The following is a 25,859-nucleotide window of genomic DNA, read 5'->3' on the forward strand; positions in this document are numbered from 1 at the left end:
TGCGATAACCCAATTTCTTCTTTGTCAAATAACACGTCAAATAAATGTCAAACAAGATTTTTTTCCGAACACAAAAATATTTGAAAACCAAAACATTTAGTGTATAAAAATGTATAAATATATAATTGTAAAGACAGTTATTGAAAAAACTGCTCAAGAAAATATAATTTTAATAAAGTAATTTCTGAATTAAAGCCACATTGAATTTTTTTTCCGAAACATTTTTTTAATTAAAGTAAAATTGGATTTTTTTCCGAACACTTTAATAATTTAAATGGGCACTTCTGCAGTATTCGGGCGAGCCCCATGTTTTTTGTGTATGCTTCTTCGATAAACTATCGCCAGGTGGGCTTTTCAGTCAAAGAACAGGGGACGATAACTCGTACTTTTTGGGAATTTATTTGAAAAAAATATATATTTTTATAAAAATTCAATGTTGCTTTAATTACGAATTTTTTTTAATAAAATTGTATTTTCTTACGCAGACTTTTCAATAAATAGGTGCCACATTTAAACTTCATTTCAAAAAATATTTCAGAAAAAAATTCAATTTTGCTTTAGTTCGAAAAAATGTTTCATTTAAATTATAAATTTGTTGTTTTGGTTTTCAAATATTTTTGTGTTCAAAAAAAAAAAATCTTGTTTGTTATTTATTTGACCAAGAAGAAATTGGAGTTATCGCCCCCTAACAATGGCGCTCGGCCAATTACTGCTTTTGAATGACACATTTTTCAAATTAAAGTAACATTGGATTTTTTTGTATGTTATTTTTTTTTTTTTTTCGAAACATTTTTTGAATTAAAGTAAAACTGTAACGAAATATAGCTTTAATTTTTTTGTGGCACCTGTTGAAGGGTCAACAAAGTTATATATATATATATATATATATATATTAGACATTAAGAGGAGATTATAGATAGATATATAAATACTTGTTCACATACACCTTTAACGATAAAGCTAGAGCCCAGAATTAGATAGAATCGAGCAATTGCATCAACAACGGCCAGACCCAAAGTGGGTTTCGATGTTCTGCATCTCATCAGTGACGTGCTCTGACATAGGCGCGAACCCAGGTCGTCGCACTCATGAAGTTTGCAATACTGACGACTTAACCATATGGGCCACGGCGCAATCTATTGGCTATGCCTCGATTTTTAAAATTCTTATATTTTCATCCAGTTCTACATTCTACGATGTGACAAGTAACGCGTGCTTGCTATACAACTAAGATAGTTACTGCTGGTATGCAGGCGGTAGATATAACATCTACAAACATTAACTGAAATGAGCCGACTCCCCAGACGCGTTACTTGTCACATCGTAGAATGTAAAACTGGATGAAAATATAAGAATTAAAAAATCGAGGCATAGCCAATATATTGCGCCTTGGCCCATTTCGTTAGGTCGTCAGTATTGCACACTTCATGAGTGCGACGACCTGAGTTCTCGCCTATGTTGGAGCACGTCACTGATGAGATGCAGTACATCGAAACCCACTTTGGGTCTGGCGTTGTCCGTTGTCGATGCAATTGTTCGATTCTATCTAATTCTGGGCTCTAGCTCTATCGTGAAAGGTGTATGTGAACGGGTATTTATATATATATATATATATATATATATATATATATATATATATATATATATATATATATTTATATATATACAAATATATATATATAAATATATATATAAATATATATATATATATAAATATATATATATATAAATATATATATATATAAATATATATATATATAAATATATATATATATATAAATATATATATATATATAAATATATATATATATAAATATATATATATATAAATATATATATATATAAATATATATATATATATATAAATATATATATAAATATATATATATAAATATATATATATAAATATATATATATATATATATAAATATATATATATAAATATATATATATATAAATATATATATATATAAATATATATATATATAAATATATATATATATAAATATATATATATATAAATATATATATATATATATATATATATAAATATATATATATAAATATATATATATATAAATATATATATATATATATAAATATATATATATATATATATAAATATATATATATATATATATAAATATATATATATATATAAATATATATATATGTATATATATATATAAATATATATATATGTATATATATATATATATATATAAATATGTATATATATATATATATAAATATGTATATATATATATATATATATATATATATATATATATATATATATATATATATATTCATAGTGCTGTTGTCATCTCGGTTGCATCTGTAAAAAAAAAAATGCCCCTCCATAGATAATAGACACCTTACACGCCGTTAAAATAGAACTACCCCCCATCCACGCTATACCCCAACTTTAACCCTAAGACATATACTACATACATTTAAGACTATGATAAAGACTCTATACACCTTTCTGCATTACACTATATATAATACGTTCCTTCTTTATTTAGAATTCGACCCCCCCCCCCCAACATCATCTATAATTTTATTTGATCGTTCCTAATGAATCCAACGCTAGACGCCGCATTCCCACTATGTTCTTTGATCGAGAAGCGCTACCTGGCGACAGTTTAGTGAAACACTGAAACACACTAACTACTTAATAAAATTACGTGATTTTTGGAATATGATATTTTCATTTTCTCGCAAGTACGTATATCATACAATTTTTTTCTTTAGTTTTTTTTTAATTCTAGACAAGAACAAAAATACTACTTCGAGATCAAAAACTAATCAACGATAAATGTTAAATGGATAGATTCCGACACAGATAATAGAATTATTTGTCCATTGTTAGAAACATCGTCCATGCAATATAAGGATTAAAGGATAAAATCAAGCAAGAGAGAGTTACAAGGCTGTCGAAAGTAAACCCAATGTCAACTTTCTCCACCCTTAAAGAATTTAAGTGTTTCTTTACAATAACGTGTCATATGTACGGTTGTCAGATAATATAAAATATTTGAAGCCAAATCTTTCAGAAAAAAAAGTCCAAAAAAGGCCCAATTGATAATTGTAGCCCAATTGATAATCGTAGGCCCAATTGATAATTGTTTGTTTCACAAACAAAAAAGCCAAGTTGAACATTTAAATCGTTAAAAAAAATAACAATGAGTGTGCGCGTAAATATACAAACATTTATATATTTTTCTTTGTGCTTGTGTAGATTGGTAATGTTATTTAAATTGTTAAAAGAAAAAAAAAAGTGCGTACGTAAATATATAAAAAAAAAAAAAAATTATATTTTTCATTATGCCAATCAAATCTATCAAATTCAGAGATTACACAATGACAATTACGTATATTTCAGTCGCGGTTATCTCCCTTGATTTAAAATCGCAACTTTGCAAAATTTTGTTTTTAATAATTACTTTTCTAATAAACTATTTTCGTAATTTTCAGACACCACATCGCCAATCTACACAAGCACAAAAAATGACAATAAATTATTTAACTATTTATATATTACAATAGAAAAATGCGAGCATGAAAAGTAATATGGTTAAGCTTAAACATGGAAAAGTAAAGGACTAGTTGTTAAAACTGGAAAAGAAAAGGACAAGATATTCTAGTAAAAAATATAAATTTATAACTTAAAATATTTCAGTATTAACAATTGATTATATAATGTTATTAATTGAATTTTTTTTAAATTCTTAATGCCGCAATATTTTAAATTATAAATTTATTATATTTTTTACTAGAATATCTTCTCCTTTGCTTTTCCAGTTTTAACAACTAGAAGCTTAATGATATTACTTTTCATGCTCGAATTTTTCTATTGTAATCTATGATTTTTCCAGACTTTCAGTAAACTCACTTTTTCTTTGTTTAATTTCAATCTTTTTTTTTTTTTTGTCCCCATAAACATAACATACACATATGTAATAACAATGTACGCTTTCAATTTCGTCTGCTTCAATAAAATCACCCCAATTATCTCCCTTTCATTCTTTCATTGTGTCTGTTTCACTTGTTACTTCTCTTTTCGCGAGAGTGGTGAATTGGTAGCAACAGCAGTCGCTGAAGCGACGTGGTTGCTATGGGAACCAGTATAAAAACCGTCGCTCACCTCCTTACGTTTTTTTTATTTACAATTTTGAACACTAGTAAATTCATCATAACTTTTGTTTTACTGGAAGAAAATTGATTTTTTTTGTTTTGTTTTTTTTGTTGTTTTTTTTTTTTTGTTTTTTGTTTTTTGTTTTTTCACAATATAGCTGAGAAGGTGATCTATAAACTGTAATAATTGTTTGAAATCTGGTCGAAAACTGAGTGAGCGGTGAAGCTTAAAAGCAGTTCTAAATGACTAAAACTGCCACTCAACCATATATTGAAACTTTACCGTATTTGAATGATTTATGCACAATCTTTGTCATTTGAATTTGGCTTTTCTGTTTGTGAAAGTTTGGCTACAGTTATCAATTTGGACTTTTTTTTTTTGCTTCAAATATTTTTTACGGTCTGCCAATTCTGAGGACGACACACTATTGTAAAGAAGCACCAAATTTATAGTGGAGGATCAGTTTCGTCTATAAATTTAATGTAAAATGATCCACCACTTCCGGGCCATTTTAAGACAGTTAATATTTTTTTTTTTTTTACCAATAAGTGTAATTGTCGAAATCATAAAACAACACTAATCACTGAAAGATGTAACCCCCCCCCCAAAAAAACGCACAATATTTATCTCCCATTGCCAAAAAAATAATTGGTTAAATGGCAAAAGCGTTAAAATGTCTTTAAAAATTTGGAGATCATTTTACAGTAAATTGATAGACGAAGCTGGTCCCCTACTTTAAATTCTAAAATACTTGTTTTCTTTTAGGTTCGTTTTAGGGGAGAGGGGGGACGGTTTCCTTTCTGCAAAGTGTTTTAAAGGTGTCCACGTGTAAGCGCCTAACAAAAGTAGAATCTCATTTTTTGTGGGAATTTGAGAGAAGGAGGGATTTAGTAGAGGGTGTTAAGCATTTCTTTCTTCCTTCGGCAAAACCATCTGAGCCTCGCCGTGTCAATTTATTTCAGGTGAGGACGCAGCCGAAACGAAAACTCAAGTGTTCAACTTACTTTTCCACTACTTGAATCTACACAACGCAAACAACAAAATCTCCGACTGTGAAGAGTCCGACAATTCATCGAGCCCAGCTTACCAAATTCTCCCACATGACAACATCAACAAATCCTAATTCTTCGCCGAACTTACGGTATCTCAGAACTTTCTGGAATGGAGAAATTTCGTTTCGGTTAATTTTGGTTTTTCTATAACTTTTAGCTTGATTCCGTTCAATCAATCTCATATGAATGTCTGTCCATCATTCACAGTTTTTTATGAAACGTAATAAGCATATTGCAAGATATGTCTCACTTCAAAATAGCAGAGATATTAACTACTTCAAAAAATGGAGAATCTATATATTAATACGATAGCGTGTGTATTCTTTTTGTGTGTCACGCTTTCCGGCAAATTTGATTGGTTGAGATTTAATTCTGGAATAGACATTTAATTTCGGAATACACATTTATGAATGCTCCACATTGCATTCGATTAGCGTGTTCTCACCGCTATATTTGTTTTTAATTCTATAAAATTTAGGGTTTTATCTTTCAAAAGTTGTTAAGAAATAATTGATTTTAAGTTATTCCATAATCAAAAATCTATTATTGACATAAGTTTTATTGGCATAAAAAATCTATTATTGGCGAGAAAAATAAAAAATATAACACAAATCTCTCGGCCAGCAGGGACAAAAATTGAGCAGTTATTTGTTTTTTCATTGTTTATTTTTGTTTTATATTTGTTTATTGAGAGAGAGAGAGAGAGAAAGAGAGAGCGAGAGAGATGCTGATGTCTTCGTTAATTAAAATATCATTGCTACAACTACAACATTTAAATGTAAACAAAAGCCAAGATGCATATCTGTTATGAAACCTCGAACTTAGCGATACATTATTAGCGAAACGAAGATGGTTTTGTACATAAAATATTTTTATAAAAACATTAAATCTGAAAAAATGTATATATATATATATATATTAACTGACTTTTTCTAAATAAATTATTTTTATTACAACAATATATGTATATATATATATATATATATATATATTAACTGACTTTTTCTAAATAAATTATTTTTATTACAACATTGTTTTAACTAAAATAGTTTCATGAAAAACTGTTTTTGGTACATAAAATATTTTAATCTATATATTAATACGATAGCGTGTGTGTTATTTTCTATATCACATTTATTTTTTTTTTCTTCCGAGTGTCTGTCGTTTAATTGGTATGCCTTTCCATTTCTTGTAATAAATAATTTTACCAAGAATTCTTCATAATTTTTGGTTTCGGTTTCGATTATAACTGAAAGAACTCAAGTTATATATGCATACATTCTTTTTTTCTTCATAAGTTTTGGTTTCGGTTTCGATTCAAGCTGATGTACCCAAGCCATATTGGTATATTTTAATTTTTGAAATGACAAGTTTATAGTATATAAGAATGGATCGAAAATTGACTCTTATAGTAATATATAGGAAATCTGCATAAATTAAAATATAATATTTAAGCATACAAAAAAGCATATTTAACATACAAAGTTATCTTCTAAGATTTTCAAAGTCAGACCCAAGTAGCATTTAAACTGACAAATGAAACTTTGCTTCAAACAACCCAATTTGAAATTTTTGTACCATGTTATTGGCAATATAATAATCTACTTCGCCATAATTTTGTTTAAAATTTAATCAATTTTCATTCGTTATTACTGTGCCATGTTATTTAATATATAAAGTTATCTTCTAAGATTTTCAAAGTCAGATTCAAATAGCATTTTAGCTGACAAATGAAACTTTTCTAACTAGTCAATTTTCATTTATTGATTCAGATCAGAAAGAGGGGACAATACAAAACCTAAATTAACTAAAACGAAATTGTTCCAGACAAGTTCAATAGTACCGATTGACATTATCGGGGTGGGGGGTTACCGTTTCTTGAAGAAAGCGGCGTTGGGGGATTTTTGCATGGTGCTTTCCTAAAAGTTTTATGAGATTCCGGCTTCAAAGTTTCATTTAAACCATGTACATTCATCCGAAAGTGAATAAAGAAGAAAGAGTTTTTTTTTATAATTCTGTCTTCCTTCCCCACTCTCTCTCTCTCTCTCTCTCTCTCTCTCTCTCTCTCTCTCTCTCTCTTTCTCATCTTATCTCTCTCTCTCTTTCTTTCTCTGATTGCGTCTCTCTAGCTTAGTATTTTTGCTCTCTCTCTTCCTCTCTCAACAAAGCAATTTTTCTCCTGCCAATTAAAAAAATAGTAGATATAGTAATAAATTAACATTTAATAAAAAATAATAACAGACGAAATACAATCTGGTTAAACCCACCTTACAACCGAGCAGTAAAGACACAAATTGTCAAACTATTTAGGATAAAAGATAAACGTTTCCATAAAATGATAAAGAAATAACATTAAACTCAGTTATTATTGCATGGATAACATTCAATTAATAATAAATAAACACAATTAAAAATAACATTACAGTATTTTAATGATAATAATTATTATAATAATGATGATCATGATAATGATAATAGTAATAATAATGACAATAATAAAAATAATGATACTACTACTACTACTAATAATAATAATAATAATAATAACAACAATAATAATAAACAATAATAATAATAACAATAACAATAATAATAATAATATATTCGCTGCCAACGAGAAATCAATGGTAAGCAGCTGTTGTGATAATGCAAATTCATCTGCAAGGAGTATCGAAAGTGGTGGAGAGTACTAAAAATCTGAGGTGACTTATTGTCACTCAGACTCCAGATAACACCATAAGTTGTTCTCAAAGAGAAATCTTTTGTGTGACTACTCTTGATAATTAAATAATAACAATGATGATTAATTGATAATGATGATGATGATGATGATTAAATGATGATGATGCTATTAATTAATTTGGAATATACTGAATCTAAAAAGTACTCAGTTCAATAAGTAGAACAAATATAATGATAATTAAATTTCTGATAACTTCTTATTTTTTATATACATTACTTAGTTATATTTAGTCATACTCAGTTATATTTTGGGAAAAAGGATTCCAGTAGAGTGCTTTATTATAAGGAAAAATTCCAAAAATAAGAGCGTAATATTTATTTTTTATTGTCAGATGGTTTAGATGAGATAAATCATCGGTACCGTCGGTTTCAAACCTGGTAATAGGGGACCGTTTTAGATCCCCATATCAAGCTCTCTTCAGCCGATGCACATCTGTTTTATAACCAAATTTGGAAACATGCGCATACATTACACGATATTGTGCAAATCTTGTTTTTTAAACAACCTTAAATTTCAATGATAAAAATTAAAAGATTGTTCGTTTAATATTTTGGACGCTAAAGAAACAAATAAAAAGAAAATGAAAAAGAAAAAGGAGAACTTGTATATATTTAAAATGTTTCTGTTATATAATATTCTAATATATGTGAATTATTTATCACGTCACCTATGAAAAAATATGGTTTATTAAATTTATTAATTTTAAATTTTTTTCGGTCTTAAACGAATTGTTTTTATCCTAACTCAGTTTCTAGTCTAAGGGAGATAACTTTGTAAAAGCCTGAAGCCTAATTTGAATGGATAATTTTTTTTTTTATTATTCAACTTTATTCTTCTTCTATATATACTATATAACACATGTTTATAGTTTCCTTCAACCGTCTTATTTAATATGGGTCAAGTGTAAATTTCTTTATGATAGTCTGAAGAAACTTATCTTATATAAATTTTAATTATTAATCCATCAGATTAGACAAATTTATTCAATTTAAAATCAAAATTAAAATCAATATAAACTCTAAATTTAAAATTAAAATTGAATTCAAAATTTAAAAGTTAAAATCAATTTTAAAATTAAAATTAAAAATATATGTTTAAAAATGTATATTTAAAATTTAAATGTAGTCTTTACTTTTTTTTTGGGGGGGGGTGCTTATCTAGCCTAAGGAAATGCTACACTAAACTAAAACCGGTAAATTTTTACGATGTGCCCCAGCATATTATAAACACTCCAACCTCCCCATGTTAAGAACGGCTTTTGGAATAAACATCTCCCTCAACCTCAAAAGCCGTTCTTAACATAGGGAGGTTGGGATGTTTATAATACGCTGGGACAGGTCGTAAAAAAATATGTTAAAACCTTATAATCATATTCCTTTTCTTCTTCTTTTTGTATAAGAAAAAAATTAAAATTAAAATAAAAATAAAATTTTAAAAAATTCACGTTTTGTCTTTTTTCTCATCCCAGTTTATAAGGAGTGCCCTCCTTCTGTGTACACAACTGTTCAGGCATTTGCTCAGTTCATTTAAACAGCTTTTTCCTGGATCATGAATTAACCATAGATTATGGTACTTCTCAGCATTGCAAAGCGAACATTATTTCAATTCTGAGTATGAGAGTTTGTTCAATTTTTCTTTTAGTTGCCACGTGTAGGTTGCTAAGGCTGCTTTAATCTTTGTTTCCATTCTAAAGGAGCTCATATATGAATAAATGTACATTATATATATATATATATATATATTTTTTTTTTTTTTTTTTTTTTTTTTTTTTTCTTCACCATATTCCCTCTGCTTCACTTTTTGTTATCAAGTAAGATCTTTGACTTACTTGCCGTTTCATCAAATACTTTTGCCTGCAAAATCCGATCCTGCATTTTGCTAATGACGAAATTCGAAATTCTGCAGATTAAGGACTATCCACTTATTAAGGGTTTCATTTTCAGATTAAATATGTTTTTAACTCTTTTTCAAAGTGTTTTGTAACATGTTTTATTAACTATTTGCTTTTATATATATATATATATATATATATATATATATATATATATATATATATATATATATGAACAAATGATTAATAAAACATGTTAAAAGACATCTTGAAAAAGAGTTAAAAACATATTTAATTTTAAAAAAGGAAACACAAGATAATGGATAGTCCTTAATCCGCAGAGTTTCGAAGAAATACTCTCCTTCTCATGTGAGGGCAGGAATTAGCAAAATGCAGGATCGGATTTTGCATATAAAAGTATTTAATGAAACTACAAGTAAGTCACAGATCTTACTTGGTTAAAGAAAGTTATTATTATTATATATATATATATATATATATATATATATATATATATATATATATATATATATATATATCGTCAGTCAGTGAGGCTGATAAGGAAAATATGTGATTATGAAACTGATTATAAAATAGGATCAAAAAAATTTTTTAATTAAAATTAAAAAAAAAAAATTAAAATATATTTTTTAAAAGTATATAAGTATTCAAAATATCAACAAATAAAATAATCTTTTTGAATTTTTAAAGTTAGACCCAAATAGCATTTTAAGTTGATAAATAAAGCTTTGCTGCTTACTAGCCACTTTTTATTTGTTATTTGTGTACCATTGGAAATATAATAATGTAATTTGCTACAATTTATTTTCAAAATTACTTAGTCTTATCCAGACGGCTAATAATATAGAACATGTTTTAAATAATCACCTAAAAACAAAAATCAACCAGGAGAACAATTCATGTTTTTAATTGAGAAATATAAGAGTTGTGCAAATAAGTAAAAATTAAAGATATGAGGTGCATTCAATAAGTTCCCAGACTTTTTTTTGTGTGTGAGCACTTTTATTAATAGTACACACATGAAACTCTAGTCTCCTATGAAGTAATCTCCTCCGACTGCAATGCACTTGTTGTACCATTCCAACAACTTCTGGAAAGCCCCATGGAGGCCTCTTGTAAGAGCATGTCAATGATCCCCATCACAGCCTCTTTCATTTCCTCAATTGTCTCATAACGACAGCCTCTAAGGATTTCCTTGGGCTTAAAGAATGACTAAAAGTCACAGGGAGCAAGGTCTGGACTATTTTAATTGCCTTTACAAAAAAGTTTGGAAACTTATTGAAGGCCCCTTGTACTTATGCAAAAGACCATATCATTCTCCAGATAGTTTAAGTAAAACGCCGAAAGGTGTCGAAACACTGAGTCAATGAAGTCGCAGCAACCAACGTCATTTAAGAAAACTTTTTCTATCATTCATTTATAATAAAAAGTAAATATTTATCTTAATTTGAACAAAAAACATAAAAAATGAGAAAAAAAAATCATGTAAAAAGAAATACAAAAATTCTTTGCTTGCAATCAATTGTTTGTTATTTAAAAAATAAATATTATTCATGAAACTTACCTTACAATGAGTGATTTTTATTTTAATTTTCTTAAAGTTTTGTAAGAAATGTATAATAATTATTCATTTTCTTTTCTTTGTGACAACAAAAATGAATACTGTTTTCATTTTTTTCAATTAATTTTTCATTGATTATCTTTGTAATAATGATTTTTCTTTTTCATTGAAAAAAATTAACCACCATTTGTGTGAAAAAAAAACTTTCATTTGGCAACTTCCAGTGTTTTACATAAACTGATGGAAACTTCCAACAATAACATGGTCTTTATTCTACATATATACCAAATTACTAAAATCATTTCACTGCTTCCTGAACAATAACGTCGGGTTGGTATAACCAGTGTGTGTGTGTGTGTGTGTGTGTGGTTTTATTATTTCAACGTTGGAGATTTTTACTTAAATCATTACAAGTTGTTTCAATAGAAAGGACAATAAAATTATCCTGCCGATCTCGTCAGACGATTTAAGCCAAAATGAATTAGAAGGAAAAAGATTCTTTTAAATTACGTATGGGTATGAAAAAAAAACTGCTGGATAGAGAGGGGAGAGGGAGGAGTGAGAGAAAAGAAAAAAGAAAAAGGGTGGTGGGGGAGAAATATAGATTATATTTATAGTTAGAATCGAAATTAAAGATTAAGAATAGAAAGAAAGAAATTTTTCCCCCTTTTAACAAACAATCTCCTCTTTTCATTTTAATTACTTTTACTTTAATTTCTTTCCTTCTGTTCGTAATTTTTAATTTCATTTCTAACTATAAATATAATCTATATCCCCCCATCCCTTTTTTTCTTTCTCACTCCTTCCTCTCCCCTATATACCCAGCACTTTAACTCTTGTTTTTTTTTATACCTATACGTAATTTAAAAGAATCTTTTTCCTTCTAATTTATTTTGGCTTAGATCGCCTGACGAGATCGGCAGGATAATTTTATTGTCCTCTCTATTAAAACAACTTGTAATGATTTAAATAAAAATCCTCGAGGTTGAAATAAACACACACACACATATATATAATGGTTGTATAGTTTGGTTTCTTAAATGCAAATCCACTGAAACCCGCATGATTATTAAAGAGTGCTTAATGGCGGACAGAGAAGGTATGTTGCCTGTTTATTATGCAAACATTATTGGTTACATATGTGCATGCATGTTTCAGTGGAACCTAAATTCAAAGAGACCACTTCATCAAACCAAAAAGGGGACGATTTTGAAGTGAGAGTGAAGGTTACATTCGTTTTTTTTTTCTTTCTTTCTTTTTCTTTTAGAGCATAAACCACACCCGAACATTTTTATAAAAAACGAATGTAACTTTAACTCTCATTTCAATATCGTCCCCTTTTTGGTCTGATGTAATGTTTGTAATATCGTCCCCTTTTTGGTCTGATGTAATGTTTGTATAATAAACCGACTATATATATATATATGTGTGTGTGTGTGTGTGTGTTTTTGTGTGTGTGTGTGTGTGTGTGTGTGTGCGTGTGTGTGTGTGTGTGTGTGTGAGCGAGCAAACAGTTAATAAAATATGTTAAAAAACACTTTGAAATGAGTTAAAAACATATTTAATCTGAAAAGGAAACTCATTTCAAAGTGTTTTTTAACATATTTTATTAACTGTTTGCTCATATTATAAGCTCTATTTCCTATTTGGTTTTATCGAGCTTTTACATCTGGCTGAGATAATTTTATAAATATTAATTCTTTAATAGTTATAATATACTTTAATTTTACCATCTTGGATCATTTTGGTAAATTTAATTGTAATTTTTATTATATATATATATATATATATATATATATATATATATATATATGATGAGAATAATGGAAATAGTATTCCAACAAAATAGAGAAATGAAAAGGAACAAACCGAGTTATGTTTTCATCAACGTTTCGTCTTTATTTCGAGACTTCCTCTGGATGAATGAGATTAAGAAACAAAAACACCAGTTCAAATATTTGAAAATGTTTCATATGCAAAGTGTGACGCTGTTCTATTTCAGAAACAGAAAAAGACGTTGGAAATTCAAAAATGGAGGGGGGGGTTGTGCTGTTAAAGAGAGGGAGATTTTTAATAACGACTCTATGACTTTCAACGACTATATGACGTTATTAAAAATCTCTCTCTCTTTAACAACGCAAGCTCCCCTCCTTTTTCAATTTCCAACGTCTTTTTCCATTTCTTTTTTTTTTTTTTTTTTTTTATTCAATTTTCACCCCAAACAAGGCACAGTGCCACTTTGAAGCAGGGGGCTACTATCAGGGACTTAATTAGCAGGGTCATTATGAAGGGAGATGAGTAGAAAGATGTTTGTTAGCATTACACTTGAACTTCTGCATATCAGTGCAGTTGGGAAAGCAGAATCCCGGAAGGGAGTTCCAAAGACCTGCAGTACTGGGGAAGAAACTATTGGAGTAAAAGGCTTTCTTGCACCTAGGGATCTCTACTGTAAAGGGATGAGACTTAGTAGCTTGTCGGGTTTGTCGGGGGTAGTTACGTCGGGGAGGTACAAGTGTTTGCAGTTCGTCAGAGCATTCACCATTAAAGTATTTGTAGAACAGGCAGAGGGATGCAACATCTCGTCGATGGGACAGAGGCTGAAGCCTAGATGACAGTTCAGGACCTATCAGGTTGGCGACTCTCTTTTGAACCCTGTCCAGGAGCGAAAGACAAGCAGCAGATGCACCAGCCCAGATGTGACAACAGTACTCCATACATGGGCGAATGGTTGCCTTATAGAGGTATAGGATACTGGCAGGCGTAAGTAGTTTTCTAGCACGGTAGAGGGAGTCAACCTTCCTTGCAGCAGCCTTGACAATGCTCTCAATGCATCTATTCCAGTTCATATTCCCTGTAAACATTAGGCCGAGGAGTTTAAAAGAAGTACTTTCAGGCAATGTGTTCTTGGCCATTGCTATTGGTGGTAGAGAAGGTTTCTTGTAATTATTGAAGGAAACAAGCTTAGTCTTAGCAGCATTGAATGTGACCAACCATTTTTGTCCCCATTCCACTACAGATTGGAGGTCATCCTCTAGTGTTTCTGCCATTTCCTTGGATATGTGTTCATTTGTTTTCCCCTCATATCTGTTATAGAGAGTGGTGTCATCGGCAAATATACCCATCTCCGAAACAATTTTATCAGGAAGGTCATTTCTGAAATCGAACAGCATTTGCACATGAAATATTTTTAAATATTTGTACTGGTGTTTTTGCTTTCTTAATCTCATTCATCCTGAGGAAGTCTTGAAATAAAGACAAAACGTTGATGGTCACATAACTCGGTTTGTTCCTTTTTATTTCTCTCTATGTATATAATCTTTTTCTGTGTTTTAAAAAATTATTTTTCTTGGCATGTTCTTGACATGTTGTCCAATTGAAAAATCGACCTGTTGATTAAGGGGGCTGAATCCAGGATTTCTTTCACGTTTTCTTAAAACCTAAAAGAGTTGCCCTTTTTTCTCATTTTTTTTTCTCTATATTTAGCTCTTGATCCATGTGAAAATTCCCTGACTTCACTGGGGAGCGAGACCCAGCTTAAAAGGCCTTTCCTTTTTTGTGTTCCCCAACCACGAACATCGGGGACAAATGTGCAATGTAAGTACCGTCATTTGATTCTAGCCCTTCCTCCGCACACCTTCACCACCTTCCTTGGTTTTGTGGTTGGAATAATAAAATAATAAAATCCATTAAAAAGAACAACAAATAACTTCATTATTTTCTCTGGGAATTGATTTACTTCTTTTTTTTACTCACACCCCTAACAAGACATATCGCCACTTGGACGTAAGGGGCTACTATTTGGCACCATGCCTAAGAAAAATTAACAAGATGTTTGTTTATATTACATTTAAGCTTCTGCATATCAGTACAGTCAGGGAGGCAGGTAGTAGGAAGAACATTCCGAAGTCTAACTGTTTCAGGGATGAAACTATTAGAGTAGAAAGCTTTCTGGCATTTAGGGATCTCAATAGTAAAGGGGTGAGATTTTGTTGCTAAACGGATTTGTCAGGAATACATACATCGAAGGGGCACAAGTGCAACGAGTTCATCAGAGAATATTCCATTAAAATACTTGTAAAACAGGCACAGGGATGCAACATTGCAGCGATGGGACAGGGGTTGAAGCTTAGTTGACAAAGTGGAACCTCTTAGATTGAAAACTCTTTTTTGGATCCTATCCAAGTAAGAGAAGCCAGTGGCAGATGCACCAGCCCAGATGTTGCAGCAATACTCCATGCATGGGCGAATGATAACCTTGTAGAGGTACAGGATACTCTCAGATATGAGTAGTCTTCTAGCACGATAGAGGGAACCCATCTTATTTGCAGCAGCATTCGTAATGTCCTCAATGTATTTGTTCCAGTTCATATTGCCCGTGAATGTTAGGCTGAGAAGTTTGAAGGAAGAATTCTCAGATAGGGTGTTATTTGTCATGCATATCGGTGGTTGGAGAGGGGTCTTGGAATTGTTAAAGGAGAATAGCATTAAATGTTACCATATGCCCCCCCCTATTCCACTACTGTCTGAAGATCATTTGCTAACGATTCTGCCATTGTCTTGGATTTGTGTACTTCCGTTCTTCTCTCATGCATATTATAGAGCGTTGTATCATCAGCAAATATACCCATCTCGGACACAATATTATTAAAGATTAGAGTAAGTTGCAGCAAGTAGATCAAGATGGACATTTTAATTTTGTAATTCTTGCAAGTGGAAGAAGACACAAAAACTCATCCAATCACTCCAGCTGACTATTTTTTTTTCTTTGTTTGTTTTATCCCTTTTTCTGTTGGAAATTATTGACAATCGTCATAAAATGATAAAATAATTTTGGCGTTTGTGTAAAACGGGCCTAAATGCAAGGGAGGTAACTTCGCTCCACTAACTGAAATGCGTATGACTTCCACGTAATTGCCAAAAGCAACCTTTCCATCTGCCCCCATCAAAATAATAATAATAAAATGAATACAAGAAAAATATTACAACTGAACGTACAGTGGAACATAATTTTTCATAAATTAGTTTTTCTTAAGCCTTTAATTGAATCCTGCCCTTCACACACACATACACACTATTTTGGGGTAATTTTCTGGACTATTTTACCATTTTAAGGCAGTCAACCAATTCTTTTTTTTTTTTAACACCTAGAAAGAATATTTCCTCTAATATATTTAACGAAACCTACTTTTATTATGTAAGTTTATTTAATAATGAATAAATATCGAAAATTTCAGGAAAATATGACTAGTATTTGACTTTTGCTAGAATTTTAAAACATGGGTATATTTACGGCTTCAAAAACGTCACTACATAGGAATGTTTGTTTGTCTCGCATTTTCATTATTTTTGTATGCTGTAAAAACTTTTTAAAAATATTAGCAGTTTATTTGAAGCTTCTTCTTTTAAACAGTAAAAAAGTTAGGATGGTAATATTAAATTAAATCACAGTTACGTTGTGTTACATATACGGGGATTAAAACTGTGGCGTGCGTTGGAGGTACTTAATATTGACTTAAAGCTAAAATATATAGATAATTCTCCTCAAGTGTGTTTTTACCGTAATTGAGAATAAATAACAACTGTATTGTTAAGTATTTAGAGATTTATAAAGAACTAGCGGGGATACCCGGCGTTGCCCAGGTGTTTGTAGGTGTGTGTGGTGTTAAATAAAAAAGAACCCCCGGGGGGGGGGGGTAGGATCGAACCGGAAGCCCTGACGCAAAGTTTGAAAATAAAATCGGCCAGCCAGAATGAGTAAGTGAAAGATGTTTGAATTTATTTAAGTAAGAACCAAATTGACAGGTGCACGCTCGGAAGTCGTCGAGCGTTACGACGACGACGTCAATGACCAGGTTTGTTTGTTATAAGCAAAGTAAAAAAAGAAAACAATGCTAACACTTAAGCGGGGAAAAAAACACAAAAAAACTAATGTAAGGCAAACGAACGATGAAAACAGAAAACGAACACGTGAAAAATGGCATAAATAAGCCTGTTTCGATATAAAAATTTAAAAAATCGGTGGGTACCTGGGTGTTTTTGGGTGTGTGGTCGGGGGTGGATAAGCAAAGTAAAAAAAAAAAACAGAAAAACAAACGTTACGTGAAAAATGGCTTAAATAACACTGGTTCAATATTTAAATTTAAAAAATCAAAAAAAAAAAAAAAAGAAGACATCTCACACCATGCTTCGAACCCAAAACTTTAAGATAATGAACCAATGCACTAATCAACTGACCTAACGCGACATACATGAAATTTGTCCAGTTTTTCAACTATTTAAAGTAAATCAGGTCATGACGTCATCTGGCGCATGCGTAGAACCGCTCGTCGTAACGAGAAGACCGTTTTTGTTGACCACCCCTGTCGGAAATTGTTGATTTCGGGGTTAAAAAATGAATGTTTCTGGCCAATTTTTCGAGCGAAGGATGGGGCTTCAATATGATACCGAGTTTGTGAATTTTCGTTGTGTCGGTCGAAAGTTTTTAGCAGACAAGCACACAAACATACATACATTTTCGCTTTTATATATATAGACTAGCGAGGGGTACCCGGTGTTGCCTGGGTGTTTGGAGGTGTGTGTGGAAACTCTGGGGGGGGAGGGTAAATAAAAAAAATGTTTTGGTAGGTAAGTATGAGGATTGAACCCGAACCCTTGAGGCAAAGTTGTAAATTAAAGTGTGAAACAAAAAACATGCGACATTAACCATTGCCCCACCGCGAGATGCTAACGGAAACACGTTTGAATTTATTTAATTACTTGGATTTGGCAGGTGCCCGTTTTAATGACTTAATGAGGTCAAGTTTGACTGTGGGATAGTATTTCATTTACTGCGGGAACGCTTCCCAAGATGTTATAGGAAAAAGACTAACCCACATGCGGCGAGCGACAAATGTTGAATATTTATCTTCCCAAAGTCGAGCAAATTAAATAGACAGGCGAGCTTCGTTGTTAACTGTGAGATATTACGATTTATATGTGATATAAAAAGTTTTAAATAGTTGTTAGGCGAGCGATCGCTTCTCTGAAAAAAGCCTTTTGTAGACATACAGAAAAAGTGAACACACATACAAACATACATTTTCGTTTTTATATTTATAGATTTACTTTTTCTGTATAAATATAAACGAAATCATCCCTCCCACCGCAACCCTTTCCCACCCAGTCTGCTATAAGCGTCGAAACTCGAAAAGCAAGAGTCAATGAAATGTTCGATATTTATTCATTATTAAATAAACTTATATAATAAAACTAGGTTTCGTTAAATATATTAGAGGAAATATTCTTTCTAGGTGTTCTACCTCCCCCTCCCTTCCCTATATTTCGTGTTACGAAGACTAAACAAAATAAATGTAGGTTCATAAAAATTTCAACATGTTTTAAAGCTGGAAAGATCAACTAATTAACAATAGTTATATATATATATATATATATATATATATATATATATATATATATATATATATATGAAATAAAATGGAGGTGGAAGGACCTGGATACTCAACGTTTCACCCGATTTATGCGGGCTTCTTCAAGAGGGATGGTCATTGAAGAAGAAGAGTATCCAGGTCCTTCCACCTCCATTTTATTTCATATCGTCGGATTTAATCCAGCTCAACAATCATATATATATATATATATATATATATATATATATATATATATATATATATATATATATAAAATCCTGCTTTAAAAGATTTAAATGATATTAAATTCAAATATTACACGATATGAAGTTTAAACAGATTTTTTTGTATAACAGGTTTCCAATAAAAAAAAAATATATTCATATAAAAGAATATATGACTCTTGAGATAATAAAAGTCACAACTCCAAAATCGGCCTAAAAAAATTTGTTTTGATTTGATTATTTAAATTGTTAAAGGATGAACATTTTTTTTGTGCCGTTTTCCAAAAAAAGTATGAAGGCCTTTAAGCAACATTATCTTTAGATACATAAGTTAAGTATCAACAGAAAACGTTAAAATAATTTTTAATTTTATTATCTCTCGTCTGTGTAGTTCCTTAATAAAAATATATTTGTTTTACAATATAATTATAAAAATCCGATAGCAAAAAAAAAACAACAACGTTACTTCCATTAACCATTATAGTGCCACTGACACAGAAAACAGTAAACACACGAAATGATAACGTTGCTGTTATTGTATAAAATGCTGATGCTTTACACCAAGCTGAGGAGGTCCCTAATAAATATTTATTATTTTATCATTAATTTCAGCAGTGGAAGATTTTACTTTAAACAAAATCAAATGAAAAGACAATTAAAAAAATCGTTTTTGGCATCAGAAAATTGGAATCGGAATCAGTAATTGTATCAGAATCGGGAAAAATATTGGAATCGTCCCATCACTAATATATATATATTGTTTTTAAAATATAATTATCCACTGACACATGTTTCATCATCTATAACTCATCAGAATGGCTGAACCCAGCGAGATTCGAAATCGGGACAGCCACTCTGATGAGTCGTAGACAACAAAACATGTGTCAGTGGATAATTATATTTTAAAAACAATAAATATACCGCTCCCCATGTTATATTATAAACTTTTTTAAGAATTCAAAACACAACAACCATTGGTGTAAGCAACAGTCCGTTTTTTATTTCTCCTGTTGTTCTTGCTTATGGTAGATAGATAGATAGAGAGAGAGAGAAAGAGAGAGAGAGAGAGAGAGAGAGAGAGAGAGAGAGAGAGAGAGAGAGAGAGTTGGGGAGCGACAGAGAGAATTATCGTGACGTCCACTCGGTTGACAATCAAATCTCCAACTGCTATCTTTTTCCTTCTGTCACTTTTTCCTGTCAATCTTTTCAAAACATCCACATAACCAGATTCCTTTCTGTTACATTTTTCATAACAATAACAAGGTTTGTTTATTTTTGTGAGAAATATTGAAACAATTCCCGTTTAGCTTGTCAATTTCTGACATTTCATCCACAGACGTGTGCCACATTTTAATTCACGAACATACATATATGTATATATACCTATACACATATATATATATTAGCATGTCAACCCGGCTTAGACTGGGTCATTCGTGTAACACCCATATGGGGGTACGAAATTGGTTAAAGGGAAAATTATTCCCAACTCGCATTTAGGTAAAAAATGCAATTTTGTAAATAATTGAATTCATTCCAAACATATCGCAAAAACAAATAACATATATATATATATAGTTAGTTAGTTATAAAATATATATGGCGATTAAGCTACACTGAATATTCCGCGTTTCATCCACTCTAGGATTCTTCAGGCTTATAAAAAGGACAGACAACCACAAAATTCGCGCATAAGCCTGAAGAATCCTAGAGTGGATGAAATGCGGAATATTCAGTGTAGCTTAATTGCCATATATATTTTATAACTAACTAACTAGCTCTACCTACGTATTGAGCACTTTTGAAGTAAATACTTAAAGTTTACACATAAATTTATACTTTCGTATATTAATTTTATGTGAGTAAATGAAGTAGTCATATATATATATATATATATATATATATATATATATGAAATCAAAAGAGATGCAGGGTTTACTTGATATAAGCAATGGTAAACTTCGATTTAATATAAATACCAAGTATTTATATATATATATATATTTTTTAATCCCAACCAAATAAAAAAGCTCAATACACAAATAATAGAGAGTAAAGCTTATTATAAGAGAAAAGGAATTAAAACTGGAAGTTGAAATTTACAATCAAATTTATTGTTCGACTGAATACGCGAATAGACATATATGAAAAGTGTGCTGTCAATCACACACACACACACACACACACACACACACACGCTCGCGCGCAAATAAACGAACGTTCATTGATTTTAATTTCCCCGCACATTTGCACAAAAATAAGTTCTTCCAGCAACGACATAATTTCAAATCTGCCCACGCACTTTTCTCACAACAACAAAAGCAAAATAGACATATTTCTGGCGGACGTAGGCAAAGACAATACCATGTGACAATCTCGACCAATGAGAAATTTTAGAAGATTGTTTTTTAATGCTTTTCCCAAACCAAATATCAGCAGCAGTAATCTTGTGCTGGAATCCGATTCAAAAAGCACAACACAACAAACATTCTCTCTCTCTCTCTCTCTCTCTCTCTCTCTCTCTCTCTCTCTCTCTCTCTCTCTCTCTCTCTCTCTCTCTCTCTTCTCGCTCCGACGTGACACGAGAACATGTCTCTTGTTTTCATCTCATCGTCGTTTTCAAATCTGTCGAAACCATAATTACACACGCCACGCGGGCAACCAAAAAAATAAATAAATAAATAAATAAACGCACTTATGCACACACGCACCCATTCCATACGTTTTCTATAAGAATTAATAACAACGGACTACTTTCTTCATAGGACTTTCGAATAAGGCGAATTTCGCTAGTTAAAACAAAAACCTAGAAACAAGGACATTATTTTCACAAAAGACTTTTACCTTCCAATCTTATTATTTTAACGAAGGACTTTTATCTAACATGACTTTTTAATCTTAGTTATTCTACAAAGCTATTGCGATTTTCTTGCCTGAATTTCTGAAGGGAGATAATCAATGTATAATTTTATAATGTTGTCAGTTACTTCCCTGTGACTTGGATTCATAATTTAAAAAATTTTTTTTTTTTTTTTTTCAGTTAATCCGGGTCGAATGTCTTCACGTCTGAAGGACGATCACACGAATTTGTATGCAATCATCGACAGCTAAAAAAGAAACGCAACTCCATTTTATTGTCTTTTTTTACAGTTTAACAAATATTATTCATTAACTTGTCGTTCAATTGTAGGATACAGGTTCTGTAAATATCTCGCCAATTTCGCTTGGTTCATGCTATGCATTCATTTTGAATGAAATTAGGCAATTTCCTAATATATGGTCGTATATTATTTACAGTCAAATTATTCCCAAACAATTTATTTAATATCTTTTGTGGAACTGCACCGCTATTAATGAATAAATGAGTTCGGGAATAAAATTAAAACACACACACACACACACACACACGTCTCTTTCGCACACACGTGCAACCTTGATCTATTATAGTGAGTTGAGTTTAGTGAGGTGTCCGGTTACGATTAGAATTATTGTTAAGGTTAGGCTGTATAATTATTCTAAAGATTAAGCTGTAAAATTATCGTTAAGGTTAGGCTGTAAAATTATTGTTAAGGTTAGGCTGTAAAATTATTGTTGAGGTTAGGCTGTAAAATTATTGTTGAGGTTAGGCTATAAAATTATTGTTAAGGTTAGGCTGTAGAATTATTGTTAAGGTTAGGCTGTAAAATTATTGTTAAGGTTAGACTGTAGGATTATTGTTAAGGTTAGACTGTAAAATTATTGTTAAGGTTGGGCTGTAAAATTATTGCTAAGGTTAGACTATAGGATTATTGTTGAGGTTAGGCTGTAAAATTATTGTTAAGGTTGGGCTGTAAAATTATTGTTGAGGTTATGCTGTAGAATTATAATTAAAGTTGGGTTGTAAAATTATTGTTGAGGTTCAACTGTAGAATTATTGTTAAGGTTGGGCTGTAAAATTATTGTTAAGGTTGGGTTGTAAAATTATTGTTGAGGTTAAATTATGAAACTATTGTTCAGGTTGGGTTGTAGAATTATTGTTGTATGGTCTTTGCTTGCAGTATCTGTTCTGGCAGATACTACACTTTGATCTTCGCCATTGAGGTTAGGCTGTAGAATTATTGTTGAGGTTAGGCTGTAGAATTATTGTTGAGGTTAGGTTGTAAAATTATTGTTACGGTTGTGGTGTAAAATTATTGTTGAGGTTGGGCTATAGACTTATTGTTAAGGTTGGGTTGTAAAATTATTGTTGAGGTTGGGCTGTAAAATCAAGGTTGGGTTGTAAAATTATTGTTAAGGTTAGGTTGTAGAATTATTATGGTTGGGTTTTCGAATTATTGTTAAGGTTGGCTGTAGAATTATTGTTACGGTTGAGCTGTAGAATTATTGCTAAGGTTGGGTTGTAGAATTATTAAGGTTAGACTGTAAAATTATTGTTAAGGTTAGGTCATAGTATTATTGTTAAGGTTAAGCTGTAGACTTATTGTTAAGGTTGGGTTGTAGACTTATTAAGATTAGGCAGTAAAATTATTGTTCAATTTGGCCTGTAGACTTATTGTTAAGGTTAAGCTGTAAAATTATTGTTAATATTAAGCTGTAAAATTATTGTTAATATTAAGATGTAAAATTATTGTTAAGGTTGGGCTTTAAAATTATTAAGGTTAGACTGTGTCGTGCATCACAGGATGGAGGACACCTGCCTGTGACCTATGCCATTTTTACCATGTCATTTTTACCGTGTCATTTCTTCCAGTGCCATTCTTACCTAAATTTCTTATTAGGAACACACTATTTTTAAGCGATTTTTTAAGCTATTCTAGTATTTTGAGGCAGTCAACCAATTTTTTCTTTCTTTCTTCTCTTTGGACGATGAGCTATGGCAGATAAAGCCTGTGTGCATACGTGTGTGTGTGTGTGTGTGTGTGGTTTTACTGGTAGTTCAAAAACGATTAATATTTATCATTTCATCATTAGTACCAGCAATGAAAATTTAAGTTTTAAACTTTAAAAAAGTTAAAAGAATCGTTTTTGGAATCGGAAATCAGGCTAAAATTATTCTGATTCCAATACCTCAAAAACTTTTTCCGATTTCTGATTAATCTTCGAGGCACTAATATAAACATATACACACACCTAACATTGTATCAATAGAGAGTTGAGTGAATACCAAGCAATGATCCTGATTCTACAACTAAACTTTTCTTCATTTTCATCAGGAACTCATTTTTCCTGCAACACCGTCTTATGTTAAGAAGTGTATAAAATCAGCTTTGTTGTGACTGAATTACAAAGCAATATGAACGAATGCTAAAAAGCAAATGGTTCAAATAGCTTACCCTCATTCTTTCTCAGCTTCGTTTAGCTTGTCTTTGTCTCTTCTCAAGGCAAGTAAGTTTTCACAGAAACGTGTTAACTCAAACTATTTTCAACCAATAAAAATCGTTTTATAGAAGTTTTTAAGTTCGCATCGATTTTTTTAACTTGACATCGATTTGTTACTTTGGGGCTTAAAATGATTGTCATTGCTTGAAAATATGTTAAGTTAACATGTTCCTGTGAAAACTTACTCACTTTTAAAAGTACAAAGAAAACGAATCCACACAAAGCAGAAAAAGAAAGAGGATAAGCTATTAGAGGATTTGTTTTTTAGCGTTCATTCGAATCACTTTGCAATTCAGTCTCTACAAGTTGTCTGTTCTATGAAGAAAATTCCGTAATTTTATGTTAAAACAAAACAAGCAAAAAAAAAAAGAAATGAAAAATATTCAATGACGTCAAGTGTGTAAATTTTTCAGGTTCGAATTTTGCATCATTCATTTTCTTTTTTCTTTTTTTAGGTGGAGGTAATGTTAGTTTGGGCAATCATGCAGTATAGTTAACAGCTAAAAAATCGAGACAAAACAAAATATACAACAAATACCTTTTACCAAACATAATAAATTTTAATTTTCTACCAACCTGTAGAATTTTAAAGTGTGGAAACTGATTGTAAAATTTGAATATGTTATCATAACTGTTACTTAGCCAAAAATTACATTTAAATTTCTACATGTTATCACAGTCAAGGAAGCCGGAAGCAATGAAGGAATTCCAAAATCTTAGCCAAAAATAAGTAGATGAAAAATGACAGTCGATTTTGCTTTGAGATGATTTTGTTAATTTCAAGTTTAAAGATTTTATTTTTTTATTTTTATTTTTACTTTATTTTATTTATTTTTACCCTTCTTCATCCAAACAAGATACATTTTGTCGCGTGAACATAAAGGGTTATTATTTAGGACCGAGATGTCCGTTCACATTACATTTAAACTTTTTCATGTTAGCACAGTCAAAGAAACAGGAAACGGAAACTTGAATGTATTCAAGTCCATCATAAACAAATTCCTGATAAACCGCCACCCTAAGTAAACACTTTATCAAATCTCCATTACTAACGATTACTACGATATTATCCCATTGATTACTGTACACTCAATAACACTTATCCCCGAGTGGCTTCCGGGCCTTGATAAGTGGTGACTACCATGTAAAAAAAAAAAAAAAAAGAATTCCAAAATCTAGCAATTCAGGGGAAGAAACTATTAAGGTAGAAGGCTTTCCAGCATTTAGGGACCTAGATCTAGGGATCTAGGGGTGGGATCTTGTTGCTTGGCGTATTTATCAGGGGTATGTAAATCAGGGAGGAGGGTGGGTGTAGAAGTGCAATTAATTTAACAAAGCAAGTGCCATTATTTTTAAAATAGACACAATGTATAAAAAAGGTTTACGTCCGAGGAAGGGGGGTTCATGTTAAGGTAATTCAGTTTTTTAATGAATGAAATATGAACCACACATGCGTTGGCCATATTGGATTCTGACTATCCAAATGACAGATATCGCCAAAATCTTATTTTGAAATAAAAAT

The 25,859-nt window shown here is 30.9% G+C and overlaps 1 protein-coding gene across 11 annotated transcripts in view; it reads left to right on the forward strand.

Moving 5' to 3' along the window:
• LOC145261029 (uncharacterized) overlaps positions 1-24,717 on the forward strand; it is a 126,504-nt gene extending 101,787 nt beyond the window's left edge. For 6 of the 11 annotated variants that reach the window (XM_080119160.1, XM_080119164.1, XM_080119162.1 and 3 more), the window contains one exon: positions 5,104-5,833. Coding sequence is in view for 5 of the 11 variants with exons in the window: in XM_080119162.1 (XP_079975288.1) it covers positions 5,104-5,264 (161 nt within the window). In the remaining 6 variants the exon portion in view is untranslated. Of the gene's footprint in view, positions 1-5,103; positions 5,834-14,832; positions 14,944-22,019 lie in introns of those variants that run through there. The other 5 variants (XR_013864387.1, XM_080119158.1, XM_080119159.1 and 2 more) reach the window with 3 other exon arrangements.
• The last annotated feature ends 1,142 nt before the right edge of the window (positions 24,718-25,859 follow it).

The sequence above is a fragment of the Euprymna scolopes genome, chromosome 37 (assembly GCF_053919585.1).
Source record: "Euprymna scolopes isolate OS-2025 chromosome 37, ASM5391958v1, whole genome shotgun sequence".
In the NCBI taxonomy this organism is placed as follows: domain Eukaryota; kingdom Metazoa; phylum Mollusca; class Cephalopoda; order Sepiida; family Sepiolidae; genus Euprymna; species Euprymna scolopes.